At 34.7% G+C, this 22,464-nt stretch overlaps 1 protein-coding gene across 8 annotated transcripts in view; it reads right to left on the reverse strand.

The window, feature by feature from the left end:
• Positions 1-22,464, reverse strand: part of PDE4D (phosphodiesterase 4D) — a 1,577,486-nt gene that overhangs the window by 293,879 nt on the left and 1,261,143 nt on the right. The window contains exon 1 of one of the 8 annotated variants that reach the window (XM_002804375.4): positions 16,543-17,502. The exons of the other annotated variants lie outside the window; for them this stretch is intronic. Within the exon in view, the coding sequence (XP_002804421.2) occupies positions 16,543-16,607 (65 nt within the window). The 5' untranslated portion in view covers positions 16,608-17,502. Of the gene's footprint in view, positions 1-16,542; positions 17,503-22,464 lie in introns of those variants that run through there. 8 annotated transcript variants of the gene reach the window in all.

Here is a 22,464-nt window from a genome sequence, read left to right on the forward strand (position 1 = left end):
ATATATATATTAGAAATATCAGTTAGGTATTTCAGTTTACAAATAGTATTTTTCTAAATAATATACAATTTAGAATATAAGGTATATATATTTTAAGAAGACTATGTCAAAGAAGTTTCAAAGCCAGATTTAGTTAGAAGGGATACTGATTTTTTTCCATATTCATGTGACTTTAACAGAATAATACATTTAGATTAAACCTAGATTCATACTTTTATTTTCAAATTAAGCAAAAATTAAGTTTTACCTAGAACTGTTAAGACATTTTCAGTAAACCTTCCATTATCATTTCACTTGTGAAAGATCATATACATGTCATACCATATACCATTTTGTAAATGGGTAAAATTCTTACATTCTCAAACAGTAACTTGTTTTAAAACTAACATGAAAACACAAACATAAACAAGAAAATATTAACAGGAGTTTTTCCCTTCTAAGAATAAACTGGCTAGCATTTTTTTCGTTTGCTGTGTCCCTAGCATTACTAGAAGCACTTTCTATGTATTATTTCACTTAACATTCACAGAAACCCCATGGGTAGCTTTTCCCCCTTGTCCAAAATCATCCAGCACGTAAAAGATTAGTTTCAAATTTGTTTGACTTCAGAGTCCACCCCCTTCTCTTCAGTACATATTGTTGATAATTCCAAACTGCCCTGGAATTTTAATAGCTCAGTTCTATGTTTTCCTACAGCCTAACAAAATAGAAATACTTTGAATGAAGTTAAGCACATAAGGTCTGACTTCAAAATGATACCATAGTTTAAAACTAGCCATTAACTTTTACATGGAACAAAAAGGAATATTTATAAAGCCACACAGAACATGGCCATCTGGACTACTCCTGATGCAAGAAGCTGAAACATGCTTCTGAAAACTAAGTGCTTTTTATTTCTTTCTTTAGAATTGTTAAAAGTTTCTTGGAAAACTGAGAAAAAAAAGAACCTACTTTCTCTTGAGGATTCCAGAGCAAGTATCTTTCATGTAGCATTAATGTTCTATTTACCCACCAAAAACAAGGGTTAAAAGCAATGGTTACACAGAGTCCCTCCCCAAGCCTCTCATAAATAATCAGAAATATCCTAAGGGACCAATTATCTTCTATTACTCCCATTAGTCAGAAATTCACATATTGCAAATAATAACTTCTTCTCTCCATTGGTCTGAATGAATTTATCCAGGATGTTATACTTAAATCAGAAATTGTGAGGATTATGACCAAACAAGTTTCCAAGAATTTAACATTTTTTTCTACCAAACTTTATAGGATTTCACAAATTCCAGCATGAGTTGATACACAAGGGTCTCCCTTTTCTGTTATCTGACTACCTGAATCTATCCTGTCTTAGCCAAATAGATTATCTGTTTCTCCTTTAAAAAGACTGTCCTGAGAGTATTTTTTTTTCTTTTTCTCCCCAAGTTGGTTCCCATTCTGAATTTGGACACTCATGAACATAGAAATAGAAGAAGTCTTTAAAGCAACTATTTATTCAGAAACATTTCAGAAGACTACTAAGGTTTTTATTCGGTATTCAGTTAAGACTTCCCTCGAAGGCTGGGACTTCTTTATGTGAATTTGAAATTTACAGGGTATGTCACACCTATGCTATATTTAGGAAGCAACTGAGTGAAGATGAAACACCTAAAGCAATCGGCACCAAGGAAATTTGGTACTTTGAACATTTTGGAAAGCCCAAGGTTGCATGTGTAGTTACATTTTCTATATTCTTTCTCTATCTCTTTTACACACATAACACACAAATGGCATGAATTACGAAAGCAAATGTGTTTGGTACTTTGAACAAACTATCCATCTTATTGAAGTAAATTAGCTAAAATTCTTCTTTGTGTATTGGAAATTTAGACAATTTTTTGGCTATTAAGAAATGACCCATGGGAAATTTGAAAGATAAACTTCTCTGCTTTATTCAGGAAATTACTAATAATTTAAAAGAAAGTCAAATAGTCAACATAACAGAAACAGTGAAAAACCAAACCAAACAAAGCTTCCAAAAAGCGAATTACTTAAGAAGGGATGACCAAGCATATAAAGCTAAGAGAAGGAAGAGGTTCAAGTTAGAAATTAATTTAGAATTCAATTAAAATCTTATGTCAGGTTTATAAAGCTTATAAACAAAATCTTATAGGTTTTCCTGATTACTGGCTAAAGTTAATAAAAATCATTTATGGAATTTCCCACAATATGCACCAAAAAAAAAAAAAAAAAAAAAAAAAAACCGTAGAGGATAGTAAAATGGGATGGGTTTTAAAGTCAGACTAAGTTCAAAATTAGCCGTATAGAACTGGAGCTGTTGTAACTGCACACAAATGCTATAGTAGTCCAGATGTACGACTGGCAGTCATAGAATAATGTGGTTCATTGTGAAAGTCTGATAATAATTTGATATTTTGTTGTAAACAGGTTTTCCATTGTTGCATGGTGCCCTTGTATGGCAGTTGTAATCCTTAAGGGCAAGCCCTTTAACTGAACTACAGTTTGACATAAATGCCATTTCCTTCTGATTTCCTGCATTGAATCTGGTCTTTGACAGTCCATTCAAAAGTTTCTGTTAGATCCCTATTTGGTGTAATGGCCTCACTTAGATTAATGCAGTTATAGCTAGGGATTATGCACAGTAACAAAGGAATACAATAGCCCTCGACCATAGTGACAGTAAAATGAGTTTATTTAGAGAGCTAACAAACAAGCTAGTAGCAGTTATTTGTAGAAAGAAAATGTTTATTTCTCCTATTAGTGAAATAGAGCCTCAAGCATTTAAAAAATATTTTAACTAGGGCCTATAAAAATGAAGGTCTCCTGAAGATTATCTGTAAAAACAGATTTTGGCAACAAGTGAAATAATGCCTTATATTCATTTTATGAGTTAATTTTGTATAAAAATCGCTTTTTCCCAACTATTTTTTCCTGATGTGCCCTTTTTGTGTTCCCTCTCTATAGATACATTAAAATGTTCTACTCCATATATTTTGTCTTTGAAAAATCAAAGGTTAAATTCATCAAAATAAGAAAGAAATCTGTTGGTTTTAAAATTTATTTAAATAAAAATAAATTTAAATATTTAACTTGGCTGACACAGCCTTGGTAGGAGGTGATTAAGTAAACAATTTAACTAGAATAAAAATATCTCTTATTAAAATGGCATGTATTTCCAGGCCAGTAAGAAAAGAAAATATCTCTCTAACCCAGGGAAAGTATTTTGGTCTAAAAAATCAAATATTCCAGATTTATTTTACATTACTCCACCCCAAATTCAAGTAGGGAGGTTTTAAAATTATGTTGTTTACCACTGGATTTCTGGAAGCAACTGAAACACTTAACTATAAATGCACACTCCTACCATGAAAGTAAAAAATATTCCAAGGATATAGTAGTAGGTGAAACTAGAAGTCCCCTGCCCTATAGGAATACTTTAGAAAGTCACTAGATCATAAATTTTATGAAGGTGAGGGCTGTATATTTCATCATTGTCTCTCTAACAGTTAGCAGGGTGCCTGGGGTAGAACAAGCTTAATAAACAAATAAAGCAATAAAAAATGCACCTTTACTTTTGCAACTAGTAGACCCACAGAAATAAAACTTGTCTTGAAGGACTATATATTTTAAGCTATAGAACTAAACTAAATGATCAGGTAGCTACAAAATGTTTCTGTGTAATACTAAAACAAATTGCTTCCTCTATTATTAAGGATTAAGCTTTAATTTCTTTTTTTTTTTTAAAGCCTTAATTTCTTGCCATTCCAAATATTTAAGACTGGGAGTGTGGTAAAGCTAAAAGCTGGCTTCACAATGGGAAAAGTTCACAATACAAGCAGGTAAGCTAACCCTAAGTTGTTCCCTGACTTTGAAGGTCGGGGGTCAATCCCTGTGTTAGGGCTCTAGGACAAGCTTGTCACTTTGGTTCAGCATCCCTGCTGTGGAATCTGCTCATATGTGACAACCGTGTGGGGTTTCAAGATGCACACAGTGAGGTTAGAGTGAGTCTGAAGTGGTGGTCTTAGTACTTACCACCAACAGATTTCTTGGCTTCACATAAAAATCACCCATTGATAGAGTCAGAAGGTCACCATGTCAGTCGGGTGATAACCATGTACAACACACTTATCAGCATTTCTATATGCACTATTCATTACTAGTTTATGAGACGAGAAGAGCAATTCGAGCAGTCAGAAAATATGGAGGAAAACTTGGAAGTATATATTTTAGAATGGAAAACACAGGAGGCAATGGAAGGTGTGCCTAGATCAGAATTGCCAGCGCTGGTGGTAAACTACGGGTGAAAGAAAGCTACAGGGAAGAGGCAAAAATCCTCCCAGATACTACACAACTCTTGCCATAAAGAGTAACTACTGTGTCTACAACTCACCCATTACAATCTCCTGAAAAGTACCATCTACTAAAATAAAATTAAAAATAAAAATTGATTGCAATATTCTTTGTAATATGGAAGAACTCACTGTTCTACTCTCCATGCAAAGGACAGATGGTGAATGCCCATGATGGAGCAGCCATGGTGCTGGGAACAGGGGTTTGTTGCTCTAAAAACATAAGAAAACCCAGTCTACCTCAAAACATGCTCACAGGAGAGGCACGTGAGACAGAAGACAATAACTGTAATCTTTCAAGGGTTAGAGAAGTGTACAAGGTTTCATGAGAGCACAGAGAAGAGAGTTTTAATTCTAATTGGGGAAGTCTAGGAAGGCCCTTCAGAAGAAATGTCCATTGAGGGTCAATCTAAGCAACAGAATTTGGACATTAAATCATACTAAAATAATTATTATAAAATGACAACAGTTTAAAATGCTCAAATAGTCATATATACCAAATTATTATTTAAATGGCAAATCTGATTTTTACCTGTATTTGTATCTCAAACAAAAGTTTGCTTAATTACCTATACTTAAGTGAGAATGAATGAACCATATCCACATCAACAAGGGATCATCTTTCAAACATAATTTTGCAAGGGGGTGAGGGAAACAGTCAAACACAAAAGAGTACATGCTATATTATTCCTTTCATATAAAATTCAAAAGCAGAAAATTAAAAAAGTTTGTGATTTTCAAAATCAGGATCACTGTTACTTTTAGTAGGTTAGTAGGTTGGGGAAGGGGCTAAAGGGGCACAAAGGTGACTTTTGGCTGCTGGTACTACTATTTTTAATCTGGGTGGTGATTACAGGGGTGACCTTTGAAAAGTAGAATTACTTATTTTATTTTTTGCATTTGCAACATCAAAAAAGAGTTTTTCTGTTTACAATATTTATATGTTCTTCATAGGTGACAAATAGCCAAAACATGTCAAAAAATACACACATATTTGTATGTATGCATAAAACCTGTATCTGCTACAACTTCATTTGCATGTAAATTTAACGGTGGGAATAGATATATAGAGTTACAATGAGATCACCAAGGCCATTTAAATAGCAAGCAGCCACATTATATCCCTCTTCTGTCTGGCAGAGATCACCAATTGATCACAGCACATTTTCTCTCTGAGACCAGCGCAGCTCTCAGTACATTATTCCAAGGCGGCTACTGCTATTAGTAATTACAAGTTGCCCATAGATTAAAAAGATTAGCTATCTTGGTTTTAAACAATGCAGACTGTCTAGTTATTTTGATATTTACATGAAAAAGATCTTGTAATAATGGAGGAATTTCACATATATTTCTAGGTAAGCGTAAAATTTCATTCCTATGTACGTAAAATAATTTTTTCAATTACAAGAACACCTTTAAAAAGTTGTCTGCTAACATCAAGTTTGCTTTTGTGTGTGTGTTTTATATTACCCTAGAATCTCTTATTGATTCATATACTAGTAGACTCTTAACAAAACACAGAAAAGTAATTGGGCTATTTCTCTTCAAAGCAAAAGACTCAGGGAATCTTTAATGGTTAATTTTTTTTTCCCAAGCTGGTGAACTCCACCCTCAATCACACTTAGACCAATGTGCGGTTGTTAATTATAACAAAATAATGCATTTACAGTTTATTTTGTTTTGTTTTGGTAACTACTCATAATAAAATAGTAGATATCAGAGACAGGAAAGCTAAATGCCTGCTCTAACGTATTGCATTCTTGGCCTTTCTAGCCCCTATGACTGTTCAGCTCATCCTAACACTTCACGCTGCAAGAACAGACCTAACCAGATCTCTGTTTTTGTCTGTTGTCCTTTAGAAATCATAGAGAAACCATGTTAAGCCTTCTGTGCTGAGCTGGGATGGCAGGAAAAAAGAAAAAGGAATCCTTCTCAGTCTGGTCTAGTAGAGAGGATGAGGCTCAGCTCCAGGGAGATAACAATCTGTGAATTACACAACCAAGAATGCACCTTAGGACTAGAGGAGTAAGGGATTTGGAGAGGTAGGGAATGCCTGGCAGTGTGATTACCATAGGACCGAGCCACAGGGTGGCACCCAGTAGGAAAGTTACATGGAGAAAGTCTTTACAAAGGTGCTTCCAGAGATAATGCTCAGGCACCTGGCCATTCCTTTCAGATGAGACCCCTGTGTAGTGGTGCTTCCCTAGAGGGTTCTCACTGAGTTTTAAATAACTAAATCAGAGGTGGTCCAATTGACCACTTCTTATTTTGCCACCTCCACTAAGTAGTTTACTTCTTTGACCCACCTAGATAGCAGTGTGTCTTCTTTGAATCACACTGTTAATGTGATTTATCTGGAATATGTAGCTCTATATAAATGCTTAATTCTGACTGTGTTAAAAAAGACTGCCTTATGGAAAAGAAGCCCTTGCAAAATGAATCAGCTTTCACATTTAGAGTTCTTGATTATTTAGAAAGTCATACCAATATGCAAACTTCAAAAATGCACAATATAAGCTAACATTTCCTGATCACTCACAAGGAGCCAGCCATGTGCTAAGCACTTTAGGTAGATCAACTCATTGAACATATTAACATATACATCATTGCTAAAGGCAACATTTTATAATTAAAAAAATATGCGAATCATGAAATTATCTTATTTGCTACCCAAATTTAGGCAAGCTACTTTACTACATTAGGCCTCAGTTTCCTCATTTGTAAAATGAAGAATAAGACTAATGAGTACTGTCTAGGATTCATCATGAGCATCTAATGAGATAATTTGGTCAAGTGAACAGCATAGTGCTGGCACATAGTTAAGTACACAATAAATACAAATCGCCACCATTTTTAATTCTGTTACAGACTATATTGAAAGGAAAGAAGTGAATTTAAAATTTCAAGATGCGAATTACAGCTACTTACTTAGCTATATGACATAAGTTTAGGAATTACATTATAGCTCAATAAAAATTATAATAGAACTTCTTTCACACATTTGCCTGACAGACTAATTTTTAGCTCTCTTTTTCAGTTCAAACTTCATTTTTGATGTTAAAAAAATATTTCTCCAGCCAGGCATGGTGGTGTATGCCTGCAGTCCCAGTTATTGGGAAGGCTAAGGCAGGAGGATTTCTTGAGACTAGGAGTTCAAGGCTGTAGTGCCTATGATCACACCTGTAAATAGCCACTGTACTTCAGCCTGGGAAACACAGTGAGACTCTGTCTCCAAATATATATACACACGCACACACACACACACATATATATATATATTCTAAATATATATTTTTTATATATATATATATATTTCAACAAATCTTTTTACCACCTAAGCACTGACATTGTTTTTAACAGTTTTTCTGGACCCTACTTGACTGGAAATGTTAAAGACTAGTAAAATGTTTCCAGCTTCACATTGGGGTTAGGGATGGGGAAAATCAGATTATAGGTTATTCTCTGCGGTCTCTTTTATTTCAAAGGTTTTATGGTGCTACTAACTGGTCAAATGACAGAGAGAAGGAAAACAGTGCAATTTATAGTCTGACCAGAGGAAGAGACTCAGCAAGCTGAACGAGTCAGGAACTAGCTAGATCTCCAAGGAATGGAGCCGTGTCAAAGTCCATGTTCTATTTCTTGATATATATCTAGGGCTCAGGGTTGGAGGCTTATATACAAATCTTGGGGGAAAGGGCAGACAAATACCATAGGCAAACATGTTCTTGATATACATAAGATTAAAAGAAGAAACTTGAACAATCTAGGACAGGAAGGAAAGGTATAAGTAGCAGCTTGTTGACTACTTTTCTAATACCATGAAACAGAGCTATGTGTGGCCAAAGCAGTTTGGATAGTGAGGAAAAGCAAACAAAACAATAAGAACAACAACAATGGCAACAACAAATACGGAATGTAGATTCAACAGACAAGGATTTTTCTGCAGTACTGTAATTTTATAAGCTGTGCGACTTCAATTTTTATTTGTACAGTTGCTTTGAGGATAAAATGAGCTCAACTGTATATAGTACTAAGTTCATTGTCTGTCAAAGAGTAGATGCCCAATACAGTGTAGCTATCATCATTACTAAGGTTATGACTCCAACTATGACTATAGACCTAAGAGCTGCTGTCTCCAGCTAGCTAGTGATCCAGCTGCCAATCAGTTACTTGCTATTCTATAACAAAGTTGCAGTTATCAGAGCAAAAATCACAGCCAGCAGTTGCCTATCCCATGTTAGAATGCCATTGGTTAAAAGTGGGCACATTTTACGGTAATTTATCCTGACTAAAATGGTATCAGTCATATAAATTCCTTGATGCAAAGAAAAAACTCTGTGCCACATTGCAATGGAATGACATCATGAATGTTAGGAATTATTATTTTCTGTATTCCATATGAATGTCTCAAGCAAGTTCATTAAAAGGAGCTCAATTTCTCATCTTTGACGTATTTTAAACAAGAAAGAGAATTAGGTACAATGGGAGCACTTTTCTCTAGAAAGTCTGAAAACAATTACATACTGAAATTATGTTTAATGAAACATTTCTTTTAACAAGTCACACTGGTGCCATCTATTTCACAATTTAGAATGAATATTTTGAAATGAAATGAAAAAAGACCAAGAAGTCACTCACTAGCAGTTTTCAAAGGCCACAAAGAAGAATTGGTTTATGTGTTGATTCTCTCTCATTATATCTACTGACAATTAAGAGGAAATGGGTTAGAATTTAAGGAAAGAAGATTTGTTTTAGATATAAAGAAAACTTCCTAACTATGTGGGTATAAAACATCAGGACTGCTTCCTATAAGGGACTTTGGAAGTTGCAATTCTTGGTGTGCATACATTCTACACCTAGTTTCTAGTTTTCTAATTTCTTATTCTTCCTCATGTGTAGTAGAGAAATGGAAGGGCTTGCAGGTGACCCCCTTTATCCTATGGCAGAAATTCTTAGGGCTGAGATGGGGGGGCGAATGTCCTCTACACTGAGTTTCATTAATGGCAGCTTTTGTCCAGAGGTTGTCAGTGTTACTAAACAGGGTAGGGTGCTAGATGGTGGATACTTACTTCAAAGTGGGTTGGAGTTCTTTCATATTGGTCTCTCTATAATCTCTTTTTTCTTGCCACACTTCCCCAGCTCTTCCCTTGAAATATTCCCTGTGTTTTTCTAACTCTTATTCTGAAGAGCAGTTCACCCTTCTGTTAGCTTCTCTAATTCGCATCCTCAGCCATCACCCACGATGCTCCTTAGGGAGCCAACCTCCTTAGAAGGCTTAGGACAGGTAATAAATACTTATAATGTTGCCCTTGTCATACTAAGAAACTGTATCCATAGGTTCTGGCATTCTTCCCACTTTCCATACTTTTGAAATGCTTTCTTATTTAGGTCAAACTTGACAAAGAACTAGGCAATTTGAGAGCTGAGACATACCACTGGCACAGGCTCTCATTAGTTAGTTACCTGTACACAGTTATATTTAACACTGTCTTACCCAGGCTTGCTGTCATCGTGCCCCACGTGGTACCCCAGCCCTTCCCATAGGCACCAATCCCTGGAGAGATTTGGTGCTTGTGGCTGAAGTATACCTTACTTCTGTCAATTTTCTAATATACCTTCAATCCCTGTATTATCTTTTGAGGTATTGGATCACCTCTGGAAAGATTTTCTAAGAAAATCTATATTGATTTGTTATTAAGACTGTGCTTTCTTTATGACTATCTTCCTCACCAACCTAGCTAATATCCCTCGGGCCCTATTCTCTTTACCTTTATCTAGGCTTTGAAAATTATATATGTTTAGTATTAGTATTATTGAGAATATTTATACATATCGCTCAGCATCTTTCCCTACAAAAAAAGTTAAAAACTCCTTAAAGGCCTCATTAATATTCTTCCTCTTCAATTTCATCTTAGAATCTACTTTTCTCAAACTTGCTAGTAATGGTTGGGTGGATCCATGACTAACCATTTCTGTACTTGTGGTTACCTTCATGTCATCATCCCTTCTGATTCAATAGAATTCACTACATGATTGGAATGATTGACAGAGGAACTAGTAAGTGGGCTATTCCTTTACCTCTGCTAAAAGGAAAGTTTTAATGATAAGGTCAAAACCATGGTATGCCCCAGATCTGTGGGGAAGGAAAAAACAGAGATGCAGTCAGGACTAAGTATTATTGTACACATAACCACAGCCAGTTGACATGATAGAAAAAGAGGGTGGAGAACCCCACTTTGAAATACCAAAAGAAGCATCTTTCTTCTGAAGAATTTAATACTAATTCAGCATCTCTTTACAAACAATCATACTCACTTCCAGAAATATCAGCTATGCATTATACGGTGTTTAATGCATGATTTTCTCATTCCAGATAAGCCTAAAATAAACTTGTAAAAAATAAGATGCTAAATAAATTGAATAGATCTTAACTATTATAGTGATAACTCTTCTGTGATATCTCAGAAGTGGGAAATGTTCCATAACTTCACGGTCTTATAAGGCAGAGGTATTTGAACTGAGACATTACCTACAAGTTTATCCCAATCCATATAGAGATACAGAATACACAAATGACTCCCCTGTGGTAAGGAAGCACTGCAGAGAGTAAAACTATAAGTGATATTAACAGACATTAGCTTAGTGGTTTTCAAACAATATTCCTTGGAATCATAAAGTCTTTAGAGGTATTTTAAGGAGAGGGTTTGAATTTGGGGTAGGGGCAAATGTACAAACTCAGTGGCTGTTTTATTGTTTTATGTGTGCTTATACTTTTTACTTACCAATTTCACACGTATCTGTTTTTAAAAATTATATCTATATATCAAATTTATATGATTTTATATCTAAAATTTACAGTATAATTATACATTTATATTGACTTCAACTCACATTTCATTCATAAAAAATGTTCCATTGAAATAAACATGTTTAAAATCCATTGACCTGCCTTGCCCCTTTTATTTTACAGGACAGTAGACTTGGCTTCAGAGGGACTAGGTGACTCCTCCAGGGACTCAGAGCATGTCAGAAGTAGAGTGGACACATGACTTTTTCCAGGGAATCTCATACTTCATAACTTTAAAGAGTATGAAGAAGTCTATTTGTCTGCCTATTTACCAAAGTTTCTAAGATAAAAGAAATAGGAAGGAAGATTGTGTACTTTTTTCAAAGCTGATCTAAAACGTCATACAAAATCTGATATGTACTACGTGTTTCCGACCTGAAGCCTTACAGAGCTTGCAGAGAACAGAAAAACTTGCTAATATAATTGGAAAGATAATCTATTCAAAATTGTGAGACATTGGCCTTTTGCTCTTTATTCCCTCTTATAAAGACCACAGGACCTTATTTTCTACCAGTAGAGAATATAATGGCCTACAAGCTACAAGCACAAGAGTCTTTCACAAAGCTCTTTTCCAACAACCAACAGTCTTTCACAAAGCTATTTTTCAACAACCAACGTCAACGCTAAATATCATAGACTACCATACTTCTGAAAAGAAAACTGCCAAATACTGTAATGCATCTAAGAATATTCACAACATGAACAATTTTATAGCCATTAAAAAAGATAATTATATAGACCACAGAGGAAGGCAACAAGCGGAAGTAACAGAGCATGTTCTTTGAGGTAGACAGACTTGGGTTACCCCAGCCTATGACCTTGCTCAAGTTATTTCATCTCACAGAATCATTTTCTCACCTGTAAAATTAGGATTAACAACTCCTTCTTTTCAATATTATAATAATAACTAAATAATATATGTAAAATTCTTGACAGAGTTCTCATTCATAAAAGACACAATAAAATGAAAGCTATAAGTATTATTAGAAAAACAGATTTTTTAAAAAATTGAGACAGAGTCTTGCTCTGTCACCCAGGCTGGAGTGCAGTGGCACGATCTTGGCTCACTGTAACCTCTACCTCCTGTGCTCAAGCAATTCTCATGCCTCAGCCTCCCAAGAAGCTGAGATTACAGATATGTACCACCTCTCCCGGCTATTTTTTGTATTTTTAGTAGAGACAGAAGTGCGCCATTTTGGCTAGGCTGGACTTGAACTCCTGACCTCAAGCGATCTGCCTGCCTCGACCTCCTAAATTACAGGTATTATAGACACAAGCTACGGCGCCTGGCCAAAAATAGAAAAATATTGATATGTTAAATGAAGAAGCAGAGTACAGAAATAGTATTTACAGCTATTTAAGATATGTAAGGTAAGTTGAAAATGAGAATAACTGAGGATGGAATAATGGGGTTAATGGGTTATTTTCCTTCCAACATATTAATCAATGTTATTCCATCTTTTTGATTCTCAATTATAAAACTGGACATTTTAGCTTATACGAATGCTTTCCACTGTGATCATGAGGCCAAAATAAGAATGCTAAGCCAGCCTAGATTTTTACAACCTTAAGAGAAAAGAGCTAATAAAAAAATTATAATCCTCCATTGGTCACAGTTGCAACATAATTCAGAAAATTGTATCCACCCAGTACTGAAATGCTTATTTGCATATTTTATACCCTGAGCAAATTGTGGTTTAATGGATATGTAGATATCAGCATATATAAAGATGAGTTTGCTAATACATATAGTAGGTATATTTTTAATATTTTAAACTTTCATATATAATACTTTATTGATAAAAACCACATATAATATGCAAATACAGTGAAGAAAAGAGAGGCAGTCCCCCCTACCTTCACTCCTACCATTTTTTTAATCCCTAAAAAATAACCACTACCAAAAGCTTGGACAGAGTCTTCCAGAATTTTTTCTACATCTATAAACCTAAGTATTACATGTATACTTATTACATAATAATACTTAAAATGAAAAGTTTAAGTATTATTACATATACAATAACCAATTTTAAAATTTGCTTTATAAACAATCATAGTCATGTTTTAAAGAGTAGCATCTCTTTTTTTTCAGATTACATAATGAATGATCTTACATGTAACACATAAATCCTAAACACTGTTTTGACAGCAGGAAAGAACAAAGTCTACTTTCATTGACTAAACTTCTCTTTATATTTATATTTGGAAGACTAATAATGTTTTACTTAAACTAAACCACAAGTCTTAATTACATTAATGAGAAATATCCCTGGGAAATGTTTATAAATGATAAAGTGTTAAAGAGATATCAAGGAATACGTAAGGTAATATTTTTATAGTGTATAACCACTGACTAAATCGGAATTTAAGACATGTGACATTCGAATATTTATGGAGAGGTAACTATCTGATTGTTTTGTTATGCAGAATTTGGAGGTGGAATACTGTTACTGAAACAACTAAAATAGAAAGGCAAACCATTCCACAATTAGCGAATCTGCTAATTTTATTAACTTTATGAGCATAAGAAAATATATAAAGTTTTTCTCAATTTCAAGCAGGAACATTTTTTTTTAAAGAATGCTTAAGAATAAATACTATAATCACTTTCTGCTAAAACCTGGCATATAAATAAGTGTTCATTAAATAAAAGCAACCTAGTATACACCTTTATTATATAAACTCTAAATTTGTGACACGTATGTTACAAAGAGACAAATAGATTAATTTTAAGGTTATTTTTATTTTGTCTTGAAACTAATAAAATTTTAATTACAGTAGGCTGACCTTTAATAAGAGGAAGGGTATAAAATACAAGTGTGCTATGAAATCCCATTTAAAATGTAAATATGTCAAAGCAATTTAATTAAGGCTGTAAGGACAAGTTAGTGTGGACTGCTTTTTATGATACTTGGAGAAAAACAAATAGGAAAAGGTAAAGAAGTAATCCAAAACATTGGATTCTTGCACAATACAACAAACTTCCAAACGTAACGTTTGGCTCTGGGGAATCCTGGAGGAAAGGAGACAGATTTGGAGAAAGTAGACCAATGGAACACAAAGTAGATTTATGTAATCAGAGTGAAGGTGGTAAAGCCAGAAAGATGGGTCCCAAGAACAAAGTATTTTGGAGATCAACCTGAAAACAAACATCTGAAAAAGAGATAAATGGCAAAGTTGTAGGTATCTCTCCTGGGAAGTCAGCCGTTTGAAAAGGAATGGGTGGTGGTGGAGAAATATGGACAGGAACACTGGTGAGAAAACACTGTCCATCTGAGCAATTTGAGGCCTATGGCCTTTATGTGCAGAGGCACAAGAAGAGAGGTCGCTTGGGTTTTTTTAATGCTCAAGTGTGTGTATGTGTGTGTGCATACATATATATACACACAAACATATATTTTCTCTATATACCAAATCTATAATCTATATTGATTTTACATATGTCATTAAATAAATAAATATAATAGGTATGTATAATATTTGACTGATAGAAGGATAATAAAATGGCAAAACTGTTATTACAGCTGATTATACCCTCAGGCCAAATTATTTGGAAGCTGCAGTGATACACCCAAGCAGGTATATTATTAAGTCAGATGTAAGATTAATAACTGGAGAAGTTTCTATAGCGTGTAGTTAAATCTAAGAATCATTCATATGTATACAGAGATTTATTTTTTACACAAAAATCATTCTGTCCCCAACTCTATGGAGGATATTTAAGTTAAATGGAACAATATACACATTCACAAATCTATATACTTAAAAATGCATTTTAAATTGTGACCTGACTTATGAAAATATCTCGTACAATTTAAAACAAAAAATAGAATAATTGTGGATAAAAATAGACTATGATAATCTCACAGGGGTAAAGGGTGCCAATGTTACTCATCTCCTGAAATGAACAAATTATTTCCAATTGAAACCTGAATTTGAAAATATGTCTCCTGGCAGTTTAGATAAAAAGAGAAATAGTTTGGTTAAACACTATTTGTTAAGTAATATTATCTTTTCACAGAGGAAGGGTATAAATTATAAATGAGTAAAATTCATGTATATTATAAATTCTGATTACTCATGTTGGTGACTTATATTAGCTATGGTAATTCATAAAAAGATTTTAAAGATTTTCCAGTATTTATTGTTTGAGGATAAAAAAGAACTCTCCAAATGTATTTGTAGATGCAAACTTTTCTTTAAATAAACTCAAGGAATAATTTATTGCATGTGTTATTTTGTAAGAAATGGCAAGTAACGTAAGAGACAAAATCTTCATCTATAATTTATTAAAACTCACAGAAATACTGCGGATGGGGCAATTCTTGCTTCTGGTCGACCGTAAAACACTACAATAACAGCAGAGGCTAACCCATCCACAAAAACACAAGCTCAATTCCTGACGCAAATAATTCGACTATTTACATGTGTGTTTGCCTGCTCACATGATAATGCATATTTTGCTGGCCTGTTTTCCTATTCTCAACCACCTCACTTCAACCATTGCTTTTACTTCTCCAGTCCGAAGTATGATTATTTCCATTTCCAAGAGGTGAGCTTAGTTATTTATGATCAATCACTAGGAAAAACAAAATAAGACTAACCCCTAAAATAGCCATAAAAGTATTTTGTAAATATCTATTGTAGAAAAAAAGTTACTTTGTCGGAAAAATACTCCTTAAGGACCATGCCATATGCTTATGAGCATATATCAAATAAGCATTGGGGAAATAATAGAATAAACATTAGAATACATTGAAACTGACATTTTTTCATCAGGGTAAAGGCATTAAAATGACCAAAAATATAATTACTAGGAATCATTTCCAATAAAACATAAGAGATGATTGAATGATAAGTAACTTGATATACATTTAGCCACATAAATTCAAGTTTGTTTCATGTATATGATTAAATATAAATAATAATATTAATTTCTAACACATCTGTGCTAAAAGTGAGAGTATTGCTTCTAAAGACAAGGGCAAAGCCTGTCAACCAACAGCCTGCTTGCAGCAAGCAAAGAAGATAAGAAAGCAAGCAACTGAATCAGACACTGAAAAATGACAAGTTTTCATTTTCAAAACTCCCAACATATTTGCAAGTTTCTTTCCTCTTTTAAACATTATCATCAGATAAATTGTTACAGTTCACGGGGAGTTAAAAAAAAAAAAAAAGTCAGCACCCGTTTGGTTAAAGCACATGAGTTTGGGAACAAAATAAAGAATAAAAGAGTAGCCAATACTGCCTTCTTTCACAAAGCCCCAACGTCACACAACTTACTAAATACTCAGAGTACGTCAATCTTAAAAGAGAAAAGGGGAGAAGTATGAGAGAAAAGCACGTTACCAAACTGCCTCTGCAGTCCTTAGCGAACTTGTAGATCGGGATCTTGGCTTCATAATAATGCTCATTTTGAAAAAAAAATAAAAAGGAAAATAAGTCTTCAACTATTCTTATTAATACATTCTAACTGTCTTTCTGCAAAGAAGATTTTAAATATATTCCATTTCCCAGGGAGGCTGCTTGAAGAAATCCAATTTTCCCGGAGTCCACCTCCTGTCCTCGGTCCAGCTCTTGGGCAAGGTTCTAACACGCAGGAGTGCTTTCTTCCTTCATACTGAATTTACTCCAGTACTAGGCTGTTAGGAAGTGACAGTTTCTTTTGTGTCTTGCAATGCCAAGGGAGGAACTGAATTCTGAATTGATTCTTCATCTGGGTCACAAGGGAAACCAGCATAGTGAAAGAGTCACTTGATCTCTTTCTTGCAATTCCGTAATAACAGATTTAAAGGTTTCTAACACTGGAAGCGCGCAGGTAGAGAGAAAGGAAAAGAAAATGACCGGGAGGTACTGAAACACGGGAGAGCTGTCAAGGAAGTTCCATTTCAGGGCAAGCACAGGAAAACACTCCTCTCCGTGGAGCGAAGAAGTCAGCCAAGGATCAAAGCTCTCCACACTTTGGCTGGGTGGGCTGATTTACCTGGGAAAGTAATTTCTGTGTGTCCCTGCTTAGAATCCAGGGCTTTGTGAATGAGAACTATCATTCAATCTCACCAGGCAGAAACTATTCCTCAAGGGCTGTATGACGTCTGTAAGAAGGCAGTTCAAAACACCACAGGGCAGTGAGAAAGGAAAAAAAAAAAAAAAGAAAAGCCCAGCGCCCAGCCTAGCCTCGTCAATTGCTGAGACTTACAAAGCAAAGGGGCGGATCAGCTCCAGAGACCAGCACTGTAAACCGGCCAAGCAGACAAGAGACCTCACAAAACTTATAAAACCATTTCCTTCTCTGGGAAATGAGATGTCTGTGTTATTCTGGGTAACATTCTGTGAGCACCTTTATAAGGAACACACCCCTTGCCATTAAGTTGTTTATTTACTGTAATAAACAAATGAATTTTATAAAAGGCATTCTTTCAAAAAAGTACTTCACTGAAGCACTAAAACTAAAATTTCTTTTTAGAAGCAAAGTTGAGAGAACTTGATGACTTAGCAGCTGTTCATTTTGAGCGGATGTAATGAAATGTCATGCTTTGGAGTTGGTTGTAGAGATGTAAATTACCTCTGAAAAATTCAGCAGAGTGTAACAGGCACCCTTGGATCAGAATGTACTGGAATTTTAAACTGAAAAATCGAATGTATTATTCCTGGACAAGTGGCTGCATGTATTAAGGCTGTTCACTTGCACAATGTTTTCTAAATCTTTTTTAAAAAAATATGCAAATTTCATTCATCTCTACACATAAAGACTCTGGGTTTGCTAATCCTTAACAGCTCTTCAGTAAGGAATGAAGCTTTATGTCTTGTCAATATCTCTTATTATTTTGAAGGCCAAAACCCTTCCCACTTCCTAAATATAAAATATTTTGTATTACAGTAGCTGTAATCTAAGCTGATTCCAATTGCTCCTAACAGAAGGAATGGTTCACCACCCTGCCTATCTCTCTGAACATCTCTACACAGAGGATATATACTTCTCTGGGTGTGCCAACTTCAGTTATTTTGGATGTGAATTACCAAGTGAAAATAATGTAAGCATTCTGATTGCTTAAATGGCATTAGTTAGTACGTTGGTTCTCTAGTCTGACGTGAACTTGGTGTTTATTTAGCATTTGCAGACAGGATGTTGGAGTGCAGTTGTGACCCACCCATACAACTTGGAAAATGTAGTAAGGCATCCGCCAGAGGCTCTGGCTGCTTCTTACAACAAACCCTTCATCTGCTCCCCTGGTCACACTTCAAGGTGCATTTGTGACTTAAACTTCTTTGAATGACTCTCAGGCCTCTTATGGTAAATGCCAATAAATTGCTTTCCACATAGTTATCCCCTTAAGCTTTTCAGTTTCCTTATGACTGCCAGGGGACATTCACACTTTCTTAGCACTGTCCCATGTCCAGTATATTGCTGGCATTTTAAAGCAGGTTAATTAATCACGTATTTTTTTAGAAACTTAAATGGTCTGTGAGACTAATAATTTTTAGGGGACTAATAATTTTAAATTTTAAATTTAAAATTATTAAATTTTTAATTTAATAATTAAACTTAGAGGAAGAAGTTTAATTTTTTTCTCATTGGAATTTAAATGTGGGAAAAGAAAGAACAAAAGCAAATCAAGTAAAATTAAGCAACTACTATTCATTTGAAACACTGTTCTCTCCATGTAAGGTCTACCAAATAGCTTCCAGTTGCCATTTCAGAAAGAAAATGACAATGATCAGAGAATGTAATGTCTGAATGTTGAGTTTTCAACTCTCCAGAAATAATTAGCCTGTGTTCTACTGTCCCCCAGATCCATGTCCTAGTGAGATTATTTAGCCTGATGCCACTCCCTTCTCTGTCACACACACACGAGTTCAACGCAGCCCCATGTGCTATTCCTTGCTTACTTGCCCAACATTCTATATCTTCCAAGAATCTTTCTCTGAAAACCTAACACACTTATTGGGCATCTACTAGGTACTGTATAATAGTCGCATAATGACTAATAAATCACCCCTCTCCCCCTACAAAAACAAACTAAAGTGGGGAATCTGACAATGCATGGAACTAACCAGAATATTCAAAGCTTTTGGATTGTTACATCAAGGTTGCCATTACAGAGAAAGAAAAATGCACTATGTTGTAAGACTACTGAGATTTAAATTTAAATTTTGTTTCTACTCCTAATATTTAAGGCAATGACAGAATAAAAAAAAAAACAAATAGTATGTGTTCAATGTTACAGAGTTTTCTCCACTTGTTTTTTTATTATTATTATTATTATACTTTAAGTTCTAGGGTACATGTGCATAACATTTACATCAGGTATAACTCCCAGTGCAATCCCTCCCCCCTCCCCCCTCCCCATGATAGGCCCCGGTGTGTGATGTTCCCCTTCCCGAGTCCAAGTGGTCTCATTGTTCAGTTCCCACCTATGAGTGAGAGCATGCGGTGTTTGGTTTTCTGTTCTTGTGATAGTTTGCTAAGAATGATGGTTTCCAGCTGCATCCATGTCCCTACAAAGGACACAAACTCATCCTTTTTTATGGCTGCATAGTATTCCATGGTGTATATGTGCCACATTTTCTTAATCCAGTCTGTCACTGATGGACATTTGGGTTGATTCCAAGTCTTTGCTATTGTGAATAGTGCCGCAAAAACATACGTGTGCGTGTGTCTTTATAGCAGCATGATTTATAATCCTTTGGGTATATACCCAGTAATAGGATGGCAGGGTCATATGGTACATCTAGTTCTAGATCTTTGAGGAATCGCCATACTGTTTTCCATAATGGTTGAACTAGTTTACAATCCCACCAACAGTGTAAAAGTGTTCCTATTTCTCCACATCCTCTCCAGCACCTGTTGTTTCCTGACTTTTTAATGATCGCCATTCTAACTGTTGTGAGATGGTATCTCATTGTGGTTTTGATTTGCATTTCTTTGATGGCCAGTGATGCTGAGCATTTTTTCATGTGTCTGTTGGCTATATGAATGTCTTCTTTTGAGAAATGTCTGTTCATATAGTTTTCTCCACTTGTAAGGCCGTTTTTCACATGAACTTTTCTGAAAGAATGTTTTGTAATCTAAGCATCTTGTAGTTTTCCCTCTGAAAAGCTTCCCAAAATGGAAAAGATATGGCATTTCCCTCCAAATTCCTGTTAGCATGCAAGCATATGATGGCATGCAGGCTGATGAGGAGACCTAAATATGGTGAGACTGGATTTAGGAACGATGTGGCCCATGCTTTTGATCCAGAAGCTGCGATTATTTCTCAGTATTTCCCTGTTGTACTGAATTGTATAATGTATGGACCTTTTACTTTCTGGTTGTTACCACATTTCAAGAGACTGTACCATAGATGTATACATTCATTGGGTCATCCATCTGTAGATGTTTTGTTGAATCAAATGACTATGTCATTTGATGTTTCTGAAACTTCAGTCGTAACACCACCTTCATAATTCTTTCCATATTAGCATTCCATCTATACCATGATTTGATATTTTTCTTAATTGGATCACTTAAAAAAATTAAAAAAACAAAACTTAAACTGAATATAAAAAGTAACTTTACATTGATTCTGTAAATAGGTTTAATATACTGGTATAATTTGCCCCCAAAATATAAGTGTATATTAATAGGAAAAAAAAGAGTCCAAAATAATGCCTAAAGTCTGTCTCATACCACTAATGGTGCCCCTGATACGACTTGGCAACACTTACATGGAAAGCGTCAATTGCATACAGGTAGATTGTGTGCACCTAAAATGTGATCTCCCTTTCTCTTATCATTCAATGGTGAGCATGACTTGTGAGACTTATGACATTTATCCATGAATTAAACATTAAACATTAACTGAAGCCAATTGAATGAGGTGTTACAGAGTAATTTTACTATACAACCCAGGTTTTCTTAAGTATTAATACTTTCAAATACTCTGCCTACTGTCAAATCTTCTGTTCTCTAAATTCCTATTTTCAGATTACAATAGATACTCTATACTTTCCAATCTATCATGAGCATATTTCTTACAGCCATATCATATATCAACTAAATATTCAGGCCTCTCAAATATGCTGAAATTCAGTACTCCAGAGAAGTCAAACTAACTTTTTAGAAAAAAAGACCAGGGGAGTGCAGTTTTTACAGTTTCCTGCTATTCTCTATTGTACTCGAATGCTAATGAGAACGAAATACTTTGAACTCCTGTAGCAGTTCCTCATTATTGAGAAATATTGTGTTATTTTCCTTATCTGGAGGGGAATTTTGAGGCAATTCCTAGAGGTTTCTTTTATTTTATTACACTTACTAGGAATACAATTAGATTCAAGGACTTTTGTACTGGCACGAACCTTGCTTGGAGCTACATTCCTTAATTCCCAAAGGAGAAGTCCAGAGTATTATATTTTGAGGGCTTTCCTATCTTCAGATTTCCTACCTCTTTCATAAACTGTCAGGTTAGGATAATAATAAATCCCTACTATTTATTAATTACCTACGTGCTAAGTAGAAAATACTTTCTTACTTATACATCACAACATCCCTCCAAGTAGATGTGATAATAATAATTTCATACATAAAGAAAGCCAATAATTTGTTCAAAATTTTTGGATCCAAAGCTTGCCCTTCATGATGTGTGTGTGTGTTTAAGACAGAAAGAAAAGAGGAAGAGAGATTAAAAAATGCTACCAAGTTTTTGGAAGTTTTTAAAATTCACCCATCCTCTTTAGTTGAACAGTGGCAATGAATTAATATAATAAAAATGGTGCATGTACATTACTAGTATAATGCTAAACATATTTAACAGACAGAAAATTTTAGATCTTTAAGATATGCAGGATTAAACAATCTAACTTCACTGTCCTTGTTTCTAATTTTTAGGCACTAACTTTTAGGTATCATAAATGCTGTGATGAGGGCATATATGACAACATCATGAGTTTGTTAACCATAAAGTATGATAAGGTCTTTGACCATCTCACAACATGAGTAAAGGTAGTTTCCTGTTACCTATGCAACAGATGACATTTTGATTGCTGCATTAGGTAATACTGGTTAACAAATGATCGTTTTAAAAGGTAACAGTACGTGAAATCTCTGGTAATGTATAAATTTCAATATTTGTCAACAAATTACATTGGCTATTAAAAGGTACAGAATACTAGTTTTTAAAACTAGAATAAACATTTCTGCATGGAGTCAGTAATGCTGACATAAAATGAATTTTGTAACTGACTTTCAGAATTTTGCACTAATTCAATACTGGATTTCAGAAGAAAACTTAAATT

This window comes from Macaca mulatta, chromosome 6 (assembly GCF_049350105.2).
Source record: "Macaca mulatta isolate MMU2019108-1 chromosome 6, T2T-MMU8v2.0, whole genome shotgun sequence".
NCBI classification, from domain to species: Eukaryota; Metazoa; Chordata; class Mammalia; order Primates; family Cercopithecidae; genus Macaca; species Macaca mulatta.